The 12,696-nt window shown below is 44.1% G+C and overlaps 1 protein-coding gene across 2 annotated transcripts in view; it reads right to left on the bottom strand.

Moving 5' to 3' along the window:
- Window positions 1–94: 94 nt before the first annotated feature.
- The window catches only part of Pdpk1 (3-phosphoinositide dependent protein kinase 1), a 70,596-nt gene continuing 57,994 nt past the window's right edge, over window positions 95–12,696 (bottom strand). For both annotated transcript variants that reach the window (XM_046443132.2, XM_058579166.1), the window contains exons 12-14: window positions 6,793–6,850; window positions 5,889–6,041; window positions 95–5,534 (exon numbers count right to left, since the gene is read on the bottom strand). In XM_046443132.2, the coding sequence (XP_046299088.1) occupies window positions 5,418–5,534; window positions 5,889–6,041; window positions 6,793–6,850 (328 nt within the window). In that variant the 3' untranslated portion in view covers window positions 95–5,417. The remainder of the gene's footprint in view (window positions 5,535–5,888; window positions 6,042–6,792; window positions 6,851–12,696) is intronic.

Below are 12,696 nucleotides of genomic sequence, written 5' to 3'. Positions count from 1 at the left end.
GGCCGAGCTCCCTTCCGGCAGGTGCAGGCCCTGGTTTCACGCGGGGATCCCAGGTCCCGCCCCGATCAAAGGAAGAATCAGGCTCGCAAAAGGGTGCACTCTACATGCTTTTATTTCAAGACTACGGAGCATACGAGGGAAATTCATCATCCGGAACTATATCTAAAGCACAGATATTTGAAAAAAGAATAAACAGATTCATTAAATTATGATATGATTAAACCATGACCAAATAGAAAATTTATATAATAAAGCCAGAAAAAAAGTTGTAAAATATAATAGTTTACAATAATTATTCACATTCAAGGCTGTACATCAATACATACAACAACGTGGCCCCGAACATGAATTCAATCCAAATAATTCATATATTAGAATTTAAATAACACAGAATGAACTAGAGGCCGACAATAGCCAGCAAATAACCTTATATAAGAATAAAAATACAAAAGTGTATATCCTAGTATCATTGCATTATTTGTTTCCATAAGTTTTTTTTTTTTTTTTTTTTTTTTAAATTTTTGCTTTGCCTGTACATCACAGTTACTGCTGCAGACCAGGTAGAGGACATTACACACGGTGCAACTGACTGCCACCAACCTGAAGGACAGCAACATACTATCCATTCAACCTATGGTATGTGGTTGGAACTGCTGCAGCAGCTCCAAACACTGCAGCAGTTAAATTTGTCAACATCCAATCAAACTATGGTCAAAAGAGAGCTTTCAGCCAGATGTTAGACTATAGTGGGCTACAAGGGTTTTAAAAAAAAAAAAATTTTTTTTTCTTCCTTTTGTAAAAAGTTCTCTATACAGTTTGGTGTTTCTTCACATTGAAGAAAAGAATTACAGGGAAAATTCAGGTATTCACACTGGCTCATTCATTTACCTGCCATGGCCATCTCTGCAACAAATAAAAATGCTCTTTGCTGGAAAACAGTTTCCTTCCCAGAACAGTTCTCCACAGACAGGCTAATTTACAACCTTGAAGTTTTGGGCTAGAAGCCAATGCCTCTCAGAGGCTCTGAAAGTGGCTACAGCCCTGATTCAGGGGTTCTTGCCATACACTCTGCCCAAGAACAAAGAGTCACACCCACTTGAGTCACCATCAGTTCATGCTGGGTTTTCAGTGAAACAAAATGGAAAAAAAGCAAAAAAAAAAAAACATCTGTCAGGACACAGTACCTTCACCATATTCTCACAGAAGTGGCCTCTCAAGTCACAGCAGTGAGCACCCTGGGTCTGTAACCCAGCCAGAGGAAGAACTGTGGTGCACCAGAGGTGGGCAGGAGACCCAATTCTGCACAATTCAGCCCTGAGCTCTGGTAGTCAAGTGGCACTGAGCATGATGGTCAGAAAACCCTCTTGTACATGTTTCTCCTCAGAATCAATGGAACTCAGTAAATGTGGAGAAATAAAAACACAAACAAATTTGGATGGTCTGGACTTGAAGACCACTGGGCAACCTGCAGCACTGTGGGCAGGGAGAACACCTCACACTCATGCCACCTCAGATCCACATTCCACAATGAAAGGCCTAGACATTGTGTTGTCCTGAATTGCTAAGAACTTCTGTTGAGGGGTGGAGGGACACACAAATGCACTCTTGTAAAACACAATCGTCTATACGGTTTCTTTTACAAAAGAGCCTTGCTCTGCTAGTGATCCCAAATGGTGTAATCTATAAACTTAAGTACAAATCACCCACTAAGCACGTGGCAAGGTCAGTTCAACTTTTTTTTTTTTATCTCTGCTGACTGTGCAGAAGCAGATTCAGTACCATTGTGGACACAAAGTAAAAGATTTCTTAAAACATCACCAAGAACTTGGAAGCCATAGCAGCAGAAATGGAAGAGAACTAACATGCAAGCATGACCAGATTATTGCAACGAAAATAAGGAAATTAGCTCCTGGAAAAATCTGTCACAAATGGATCTGCAGGAATGACATCATTTTAGCATTAACAAAAGAAAAGAGAGCAGTCATATTCATCATTCTTTGGAACACACAGCTTAGCAAAAACTGATTTGCTCAAAATCTGTAGGACACCAGGAAGGAGGCTGTTACTGAAACTCTGAGCATCTGAGCAACAAGACCAAGAGGGAGGAATATCTGAGTGAAATGAACAAACTCTTTAACCCTAAAATACCATTTGCTGATATCTAAGGGGAAAAGATCAGAGTCAAATATAGAAAGATTTATAAGGACATTCATCACAGCATTATTTAAACAGTGAAAAACCAGAAACCACCTAAGTCTTTTACAATAGGGAAATAGATAAAACTATCATAAAAATTTATGACCATTAGACTCTACAATCATTAAAACATGCTTTTGAAGAACTGCTCATGACATGGGAAAGTACTTCAGATAAAATATCAAATGAAAAAGATGGATACAAAATAATGTACACTGTATGTTCCCAATTTAGTTTGAAAAGCAAATCAATGGAAGAGGGGACAGAATCTAGATCAAAATGCTCACAGTGGACTCTGGGTGGAGAGCCTAGTTGATTTTTTTCAGAAAGAAACTACTACTTTTAAGAAAGCACAGAATCACCTGGAGCTCTCTGGCTGGTGTGTGTGGATGTATACCACGGGGCTGAGTCCTTCCAGCATGGACCACAAATACCAGAGCAGACTGAGAGCACTGGAGCAGGTGAAGTCCCTGTTTGCTTTGGACTGACAACATAAGCCAACTTTCTTAAAGCAAATTTCTAACAAGCCTCTAGGAAGTTAAGGTTGAGAATGGTAGATACACCACAGTGCCAATCCCTAGGGTATAGAGGCTTAAGCTCCACACAGGGATGCCTGCTGCCCTGGCTGGCACCAGAGGAAAAAGGGTGCAAACAAACCATCTATACCTAGCTCCCTCTGCATCCCCAGGGAAGGCAGGGCACAGTGGGCTGTCTGAGCCATGGCCACCAGTCTGCTACCCTCTGGGCTGGGAGAAGCCATAGAAAGGCATTTACATTTGTCCTTACTGGTCCTTAGTGGGACCCATGGCTCCTGGATCTATTATACAGGAGGGCACTACTTTCTCACCTGGGCTAGACCCAACTTGTGTCTCCACAAACGCATGTCTACATGTTCCCTGAAACCCACAGTATCTGCATGCTAGGTGACAGCTTGAGAGTGACTGGAAAAGCTAGACTAACATAAGTCAGGGCTAAAGAAGAATGTGCACGGCCCTTAACAAAAAAGCAGCAAGGAAAAAAAGGGACAGCAAGTAAGGACCAAGGGGAACAGGGAACGGTGTGGCATTTGTCTTGGCCCTCAGCCATGTGGTGGAGGAGGTTGGGATGGTGTTTATTGGTGAAGCCCAGGAGGTAGCGGTGCTCTCCAGAGGGCGCAGATAAAAGAAGACTTCTATTCTAGTTCTTTATTCTAATTGGCCAGGTTCTCTTATTCAGCCGAGTCTTAGCCCTACTTGTTCCACTGTACCAGATTGCCCCAAGAGACCCCTTCTCTGCATGTGTGTGCACAGGCAGGAGAGTCAGGGAGCTACCCCTGCAGACACAGGACATTCTGAAGAGGTCAAAATAGCAACAAGGGGAGTGAGTCTGCACAGGATTTCAAGAAAAAAAACAGCCAAGTGAGACTCACCTAACACAAGCAAGCCTTCTAAAGGCTGAGAGGAGACCTGGTCTGTTCCCCGCTCTCTGAGGATCCCCAAGGACAGGTGGGAACCTGACACATGCTTGCTCACACACAGCTCTCACAGAAATGACTGTCAAAGCCTGGGGAATACCTCTGTTCCAGTCTAGCACTAGTGCAGCCCCACATCTGCACTTCCTCTCAGTTTAAAAAGAACCACTCTTATCATTAAAACAGTTTGGGAAAGAAATCTTTCTTCTCAGTTTGGACTGGTCTGGCACACCAGGTGATAGGTGTAAGGAGTACATTTTCTGTGGGCCTTTTGCTGGTGCCTTTATGAAGGTCTACAGAAATGGCAAAGTTGTTCCTGCCTTGGGTACATGGGAGTCAGATGGTGTCTGTGAGCAGACTGCAAAGGCAGGTGCCTGCTCTTCTTCCCCAGGGACTGAAAGCCACCCTTCAGGGACAATCAAGGCAAGGACAGGCACATTTGAGACCTTTTGGAGCACTCTGCCTGGAAGCAGCAAAGCAAAGCAAGGGACTGGTACATTCTAGTCTCTAAAAAGCAAAGCACTGCTATGGAAGCGAAAAAGGAAAGTCGCACTAAAACTGGCAGAAGACACCAGATCAAACAGACTCAGGCTTCAGTGGGCTATTCTAATGTCCCGGGCAACAGTAAATAACACTTTTTTCTAAACAAACTCCACCCTCATTGGCCAAGTGACCAGGCAGTGCGGGAAGAAGGCTTTTAGATTTCCAACACAGAAATGTAAAAACTGAGCTATCTTTGAGAAGTGTTTAGCCACAACATGAACAGGGGCACATAAGGCTGGGCAGGAGACTGAAGCACCCTGGGACTGCTGACACTAGGATTCTCTCAAGCCTGACCTTACTAGTAGCCTGTACAGGCAGCCTGTACATTTAAAACTTTCCAGATTCTCAGGAAGGCCTGAGGATTCTGTGGTACCTCCTGGCCTTGCCAAGTACAGGACAGGGTTCTGTGTATCTGGCAAAAACTCAGCTGGGTGCTAACCTGGTTTCTATCTGACAGTGCCCCTCCCAAGCACGTGCTTGGCTTGGCATCCAGCCCCACTGAAGGACACTGCTAGGAGGTGGGACATGGGAGCTGAGACCCAGGAGGGCTCCTTGTAACTGCAGCAGCCTGCTCTGCATGTCATCTCCACAGTCTTGCCTACTCTTCACTTCTCAATCTGCCTGCCAGACAGCAGGAACCACAGAAATCCTGTCACCAGAGCCACAACAGGAGACACAAAGGGCCAGGCCACACCTCCAGGGCCATGCATGAGGAACATAAGGTAGGGAGCACACTCACAAAGCTAAGAACCCTGTCTGTAGTACACACAGTACGGTGCACAGAGGTTCCCTGGTGAAGGGCTCCGTGACAGTGGGGGTGGGCAGAAAGAGCCAGTCCCTGGGCCACAGTAGGAGTGGTGCGTGGCAGGCACATGGTTTTGATGGATGCTAGGAGGGGCTGGTGACACCAAGTCTAGCCACTGGTCTGGGCAGGAGCTGGGCTGCCGTGCAAGGGGCTGGGTCTTCACGGCCCCAAGAGCACATGGAAGCCTCCACAAAGCACAGAGAGCAAGCAAAGCGACCCTGAATTCCTGTTTTTTACTGGTTTTGTTCTTTGTGTGGTTGGGTATTTTTTTTCTTTTCTTTTAAATAAAAAAGCTGGAAGGTTTCCGCTGTCCGCATTCTCCTTGAGATGGCTGGCAGGTGGTCTGGAAGTGTCCCGGGTGGCGGCCGAGCCGCGCTGGGGCAGGTATCCTGGCAGCGAAGGGCAGCTCGGCCGCAGGCTACGTCACTGCACAGCAGCATCTGGGTGGCTCTGGTATCGCTGCCTCCAAACCTCCTGGATCTTTCTGCACCACTTGTGAGCATTCCCACTTGGATCCATCAGGTAATATGTCCTGTTAGGCTGCAAAGACAGAGTACCTGATGTTCTCCAGGGAGTCCCACCCACCCTCCATCCCGTCCTGTGTCCTGTTGCTAGTGCTACAAGTGCCTTGGAGAAGCCTGTGAGCACAGGGGGCTTCTTCTTTCCACACATGCAGAAATTAAATATGCAGGCAAGTGACCACCCCAAGTTGAAAAAAAAGCCCTGGGTGTCTCCCAGCCCAATTCAGGGCTGAGCAGCTAATGCAGATTCTCAGGGAGATGGGAAAGTGCCATGGTCCCAGCTGCTCCCTTGACCAAAGCGAGGGATGCTGTCAGCGGAAGCACTGAGGTCTATGACAATACTGCCAATAAGAGTTCTCAGAAACAGACTCACCGTGTGAACAAAGAAAGTTTTAAAATTCTTGGCTTCTGGTCGGAGTTCTTGTGACCATGGAATTTCACCTTTTAGAACTTTGTTGACAGGATCAACATAATATAGATGTGGCCCTTCTGTAAGCAGCAGCTGTCGTCGTCGTGCAAATAAACCCTGATACAAACAAACAAACAACCCTATCATCAAGATTCACAGGTGAGTGTGGACAACATGCACTGCTACCTCAGAGGGAACTCACCTAGAGTAGCTCAGCGCACAGGGATCATGCCAGCTACCTCTCCACTGAGCTAGGACACCTTGTACCCCACCTAGACCCTGCTGCTGAGCTCACACAGATGGGCCATTGACCACCGTCCCACTGTCCCCTGGCTTGTCTAAGTCACAGAAGCCCACTCTGGGCAGGCCAGGTCAAACACAGCCCACCTGCATGGAGAATTTCACTGGGTGGAAGCTGCACAGGTAGGAAGGGCAGTTGAGAGTCATGCTTAGAATGGTTGAAGAGTCTGGTATTTTCTGGCACAATCTGCTTAATCCATAAAACATAACATAATACTAACAAAATATTAGACCACCTGCTAGGGTACTAGACATGGACTCCACAGGACAGACACCTTGAAATGGGAAGCCAGGTTCCAGAGCCAGAGCTGAAGCTGGCTTTCCACCTGCCCCTTGCTGACTCCCTGTGGGAGTTCCAACTTTTTGGAACTCAATGGGGTTCCAACTGTTTCCCTGAGGGCTTAAATCTTCCTGGGCTATTAAATCTAGAGATTTCTTTATAGAGTGCCAAGATGAAGAACACTATGTCAACACATCATGGCAAGAGCCCAAGAAAGGAGAGCTAAGCCAAGCTAGCAGCGGAAGGAAGTCACCTATGAAGACAAAAATCAGCAGGAGTCTGACTCACCTTTCGCTTATCCACTGGACCCATTTTTAGTATTAGATTATTTTCTACAAATTGGTGCCTATAAAAAAGAAGAAGAAAACAAGAATAAGACACTCACAGAAACTCCCCAGACTCCTTCTTTCAGAAAACCCCACAGGACCTCTGGGATTCTGCACTACCAAGACTGTCACCTGCAGATCCAGCCAGGCTTCAGATACAGGAAACAACTCCTAATGCAACACATGGGACATTTCACCTGTGTCTGGACCAAAGTCCCATAGTCACTTCTTGGCTGGGGTATCTATGCAGCAGAGAACAGGTAGAGGGGATGGTACCCTGAACCCAAAGGCAACACATAGCAAATGCAAATGCAGGAGGCCCTGGGTTCAATCCCTAGTGCACATGTGCACCCACCCCTCAACACAAACCTATGGTGAGAGAAGAGATAAATAATCATTCAGGACGAGATTGTGATAATTAAGCTACTTCCCATGCCAGGACTTCCCAGTTCAGGGTGTACAATCTAGAGTGCGTTAAGATCACAAATTCTTGAAAGACCCAACTTGGACCTGGTTTAAGAATGTTTTGACATAAGCACAGACATGGTGTGTCCTTGGACTAGAGAGTGGGACATCTGGCTTCTGAGTGGGAACCTACTTTGTGGTAGCAATGAAAGAATGAATTAAAAATGAGTGATGTTGGGGCTCAGGCTATTTAGCTCAGTGGTAGAGCCTGTGTCTAGCACACGAAGCCCTGAGTTTGATCCTGAACACCACATAAAAATAAATAAAGGTATTGTGCCCATGTACAACTGAAAATTTTAAAAAGAGTGATGCTGAGAAAGGCAAAGAGTTTTGTTCACAAGTATGCCCCCCGTGCCACATCACGGAAAAGGGAGGCAAGCACACGACTGGGCCAAATCTCCAAGGACTGTTTGGGCAGAAGACAGGTCAGGCTGCTGGATTCTCTCACACAGATGCCAACAAGAACAAAGGTAGCACCTGGGGAGAGAATACACTGATGGAGTATTTGGAGAATCCCCCAAAATACATCCCTGAAACAAAAATGATCTTCCCTGGCATTAAGAAGGGAAAAAGGGTAGGCTTAATAGCTTATCTCAAAAAAGGTACTAATGAATAATAGCCACTGCCTTATTTATTACCAAAAATAAATGTCTTGTGGCTTTTTTATGTGCACCATAATTTAATTGATGTGACACACCAGATTCTTATCAGGAATGACTGACAAAATAATTTTTCTTGATTTAAGTAAAAATAACTTGTAGTTAAATTAATATTTTGGCTATAATCCCACTTCAGTAAATTGTATCACTGTTTTCCCCTTTTTAAAGTTATGCCTGGACTTAATAAGTAATATTCAGTATTATGCAAAAATGGTGAATGCCATCTAGAAACTGGTTTTATATTTGGATTTATATAAGTGATTATGTGAATATGCTTAAATATAGGGGAACTCTCCCTTCACTCTCTCAGAACCAAGCATGATTCACATGTGTTTCAATTTGTGTTCATTAGCTTATTAAAGGCAATGGCTAAAAATAAGGTAGCAGTGTCTACTTTATATTTCTGTTGATCATGCCAATTTAATTAGAATCCCAGGTATCTAAAATGCTGTTTTTTTCTTTATGGAAAGGCCTTTTAGTGTGGTTCATGTATTATATTAAATAAAGAATATTTAACACTTCTTAAAAAAAAAAAAAAAAAAGAATGTCTTTTCTGGGATAGGGCAGAGTATAATAAACTCAGCAGGCACCAGCCCTGGGTCTGACCCCAGCACCTGGAGGGGGGACATCTTTTCTGGAATCCCTATCACACTAATATAATACATCCATTTAAATGTGGCAAATCTGGAAAACAAAGTTTCAAGTACAGGCTTTGTTATAATACCCATCAGCAGCAGCAAGTACAACACTTCACTTTGCCTCCTAAAAGCATAAGAGATCATTTTAAAAAAATATTTTTTTTAGTTGTCAATGAACCTTTATATCACTTATTTATACGCAGTGCTAAGAATTGAACCCAGTGCCTCACACATGCTAGGCAAGTGCTCTACCGCTAAGTTATAACCCCAGCCCAAGAGGTCATCTTAATGTCTATAGGTTACCTCACTTGTTAAAGCTAATAGCTACTGATTTATATATCATACCACTCCCACCCCCACCCCCATGCAGTGATGGGGATGGAACCCAGGGCCTGTGCATGCCAGGCAAGTGATCAACCATTGAACTATTCCCTCAGCCCTATATCTAGCTGATTCCACTGAAATCCCTAATCTGAGGTTCTCCTGTAGAATACTGTTTTTATATTTGAAAAAGGCCTAAGACAACCATGTAAGTACCTGGGCAACTTACCAAGGGGCCAGAGCACTTGTAAGAAGGAGAACTGAAATGGAAAAACCCAATTCTCCCATCAAACTCTACTATCCCCACAGCCTGATCAATTCTGGCCTGTCTAGGCCAAGTCTTGGCCAAAGGCATTCTGTAGGCTTTGAGAACCAGAGGCAACACAAGAAAATGGAGGTGGTCCTGGGTTCAATCCTTAGTGCACCTGTGCATGTGTGCGTGCACATGCATGTACACACACACACACACACACACACACACACAGAAACCTACGGTGAGAGAAGAGGCAAAGAATCCCCTATAAAAGGCCTGATACATAAGCAAGGGAAAAGGAGGCCTCATGGTGCCATCTTGTCCTTGGCTCTCACAGTGCATGAGAAAGTAAGTCTGAAAGATTAAACCAGACAAGGGGAGTACCAGAAGATGATGAGGGAAATTCTTCAAGCTATGCGGGAGGAGTTGCCTTCCAAGACCAAAGTAAAAGGAGTCACCAAACACAAAACCACAGGCTGGACTACATGAGAACAAAAACAACTCTAACCACAAAACCACCAGGATAACAGGCTTTGGAAGGGACAACACCTGTGCTCCACAGAGCCAACACCAAGCGCCTCTAGAGGCCACCAGTCTCAGCAGAAAAGTGAACAAAGTACCCAAATTGGAAGTTCCCCAAAAGAACGAGGTGATACAAAAACATTTTCAGTAGTCCTTAATAAAGAAATGGGATTGAGCATCCTTTGTACCATTCTTCTGGGACCACTGGGGTTGCAGGGGGATACAATTGTTCTCATGTAGCACTAATGGCCTGAAATGAGGCCATGCTGGAAAAGCAATTTAGAAATGCATATCAGGAAGTAATCCCACTTTATAAATCTAGCCTTAGAAGGAAAAGGAAAAGGAAAAGGAGGACAGAGAGGTCCAGAGCATTATCATTCAGAGAGAAAGTGAAGCCTGTGATAACTTAGCAGCAGAACATGTAGGCACCACAGGAAGTAGTGCCACTCACTCCTGTGCAAATGGGGAACCCCTACCTTGCTGAGGCCCACGAGTCAGAGAGTACAGGGGGCAAACAGAGGCCAAGAAAACTCCATTATTAGCAGTTATATCACAGTGTACTAGCTTAGTTAGCCAATGAGCTTACAAGTAACTTGTTTATCTACTTTAAAAGTTTAAGTACTTTAGCCAGGTATAGTGGTGCACGCCTGTAATCCCAGCAACTCAGGAAGGCTAAGGCAGGAGGATCAAAATTTTGAGGTCAGACCTAGCAACTTAAAAAAAAAGAACTGGGAACGTAGCTTGGTAGTAAAGTGCCCCTAGATTCAATCCCCAGTACCACAAAACAAAGAAAAAATACTTCCAAGGAAGAAATATATATATATATTTTTAAGTTGCAGATAGACACAATATCTTTATTTATTTATTTTTATGTGGTGCTGAGGACCGAACCCAGGGCCTCACGTGTGTGAGCAAGCGCTCTACAACTGAGCTACAATCCCAGCCCAGAAGGAATCATTTTGATTTTTTACTTCAGAGTCAATTTCCACTCCTGAAGAAACCTCCTGCTCCTCCAAGTGTACTTCTTCTCCCTGGCAGGTTGTAGAAGCCATTTGAAGACTTAGAGCCAAAACCAAACCTCAATCAGAGATACAGCTAACTATTCAGTGGACAACCTTACTTACACACACAGCATTTGGCTCCCCAAAATGGATGACATCTCTCAGCCTCACCATATAGTGGCTGAGCATCTGATGACATCTACTTTCAACTCACAAGAGATGACAATGTAAAATCCTGCTCTTCCCCAACTCCAAAGCCTAGATTATTTCCTCTTCCTCCCCTGTACCCCACACAGATCCCAAAGAGGACCCATCTTGAAAGATCTGAGCATGAAACACCCAGAAAAACTCCATCTGGAGAGCACAGTGAGGCTGTGGGACTGGGAGTGGCTGCCCTGAACTCCAGGAAGCCTCTCTAGACCTCGATTCACTTGGTGGGAACCAGTGGCAATGGCTGATGGGACATTGTTTGCTCTGAAAGGTCCACCCTCTACTCTTTAGGTCTTGGACTTCAACTTGATGGAGACCCAAAAGATCTGTCTCCAGATTCTATCCACCAAACGGACTGAGAAACAAACGAAGACATTTTCAAATATTTATTTAAGTCATTAAAACAATAAATCCGTTGCATAAATAATATTTAAAAGTGACCTCCTCTGTCCCCAGCATGGTGGCACACTCCTGTGAGCCATCTACTTGGGAGGCTGAGACAGAAGGATTGAAGTCTGAGGGCAGTGTGGGCAACTCAGTGAGACACTGTGCCAAAATAAAAATAATAAAGTGCTGAGGATAGGCCCCGTGTTCCATATCTAGGACAGTAGCAAAAATAGTTAATGGAATGAGAAGCATGGTTATGCATTTAAAAAATCTAATTTAGAAGAATGGAGCTAGACTCTCACATCTGTCCTTCAGGCTCCAGTATGTAAAGATGCAGCCTCCTTCTGATGAACTGCTAGAAAAAGGAAGGTTTTAATAGCCTCTTAGATAATTGTGGATACTCTTCTTTGATATTATACTAAAACTCAAAAAGTAGTAGTTTCTTAAAGACGAACAGCATTAAGGAGCTTTCCATGCTCTGTGACTTTAACACCACCAATCTACCTCACACTTGAAATGGACCTTCTGCCATTACATGATTCTACAATAGCACACTGTGGAGTCATCTGGGAAATACTGGAGAGCTTCCAAATGGCAACAAGTATCACTCTACAATATCAATGAATTAATTCATTAGCATCAACACTGATCTCCTCAAAAGAAGATGTCAAACTATAGTAACAACTTTCCAAAATCCTAATTTTCACTTGAACATTTCAATTTTATCATCGGTACAGATACTAGCAATTGTTTTCTTTGAAAAAAAAATTATCAAGAAAAATGTCGGGGCTGGGGATGTGGCTCAAGCGGTAGCGCGCTCTCCTGGCATGCGTGCGGCCCGGGTTCGATCCTCAGCACCACATACAAAGATGTTATGTCCGCCAAAAAACTAAAAAATAAATATTAAAATTCTCTCTCTCTCTCTCTCTCTAAAAAAAAAAAAGAAAGAAAAGAAAAAAAAAAAAAAGAAAAATGTCATCCAAGTGCCCACACCTGCACAACTGCAGTTGGCCAACCAATCAGACTCTAGTGGGGATGGTGTTACCTGGAGAGTGTCAAGTGTGCAAATAAGTGCTTTCCTTGAAACAGCTGTCACACTTGTGTTCTAAGCAGAAGTGCCAAGGCATACTTTCCATGTCGTCACGTGGAACATCAACCAAACTCATTATTTCTAGAAATACTTGAAAGTGAGACCAGCTTCTTTTCTTTCTATGAGCATATGGCTATGAAGAACTAATATGGCCCTGCACTGCTTGATGCCTAGGCCTCAATTGATGCCAGCAGTTGTATCCACCACAGCTTCTGCACCTCAGCACAAAGGAGCACATATTGTTCCACAACAACTATTTGAATAGGGACTCTTCCACATTTCGACTATGTCAGCACTGTCTGTGCTTACTGCCAAGAACT

The sequence above is a fragment of the Marmota monax genome, unplaced genomic scaffold (genome assembly GCF_021218885.2).
Source record: "Marmota monax isolate L192 unplaced genomic scaffold, Marmota_monax_Labrador192_F-V1.1 WCK01_AAM20220418_F8-fsc00035, whole genome shotgun sequence".
Classification (NCBI taxonomy): Eukaryota; Metazoa; Chordata; class Mammalia; order Rodentia; family Sciuridae; genus Marmota; species Marmota monax.
The sequence above is the reverse complement of the archived record's forward strand: the minus strand, read 5'-3'. Positions and strand labels throughout refer to the sequence as shown.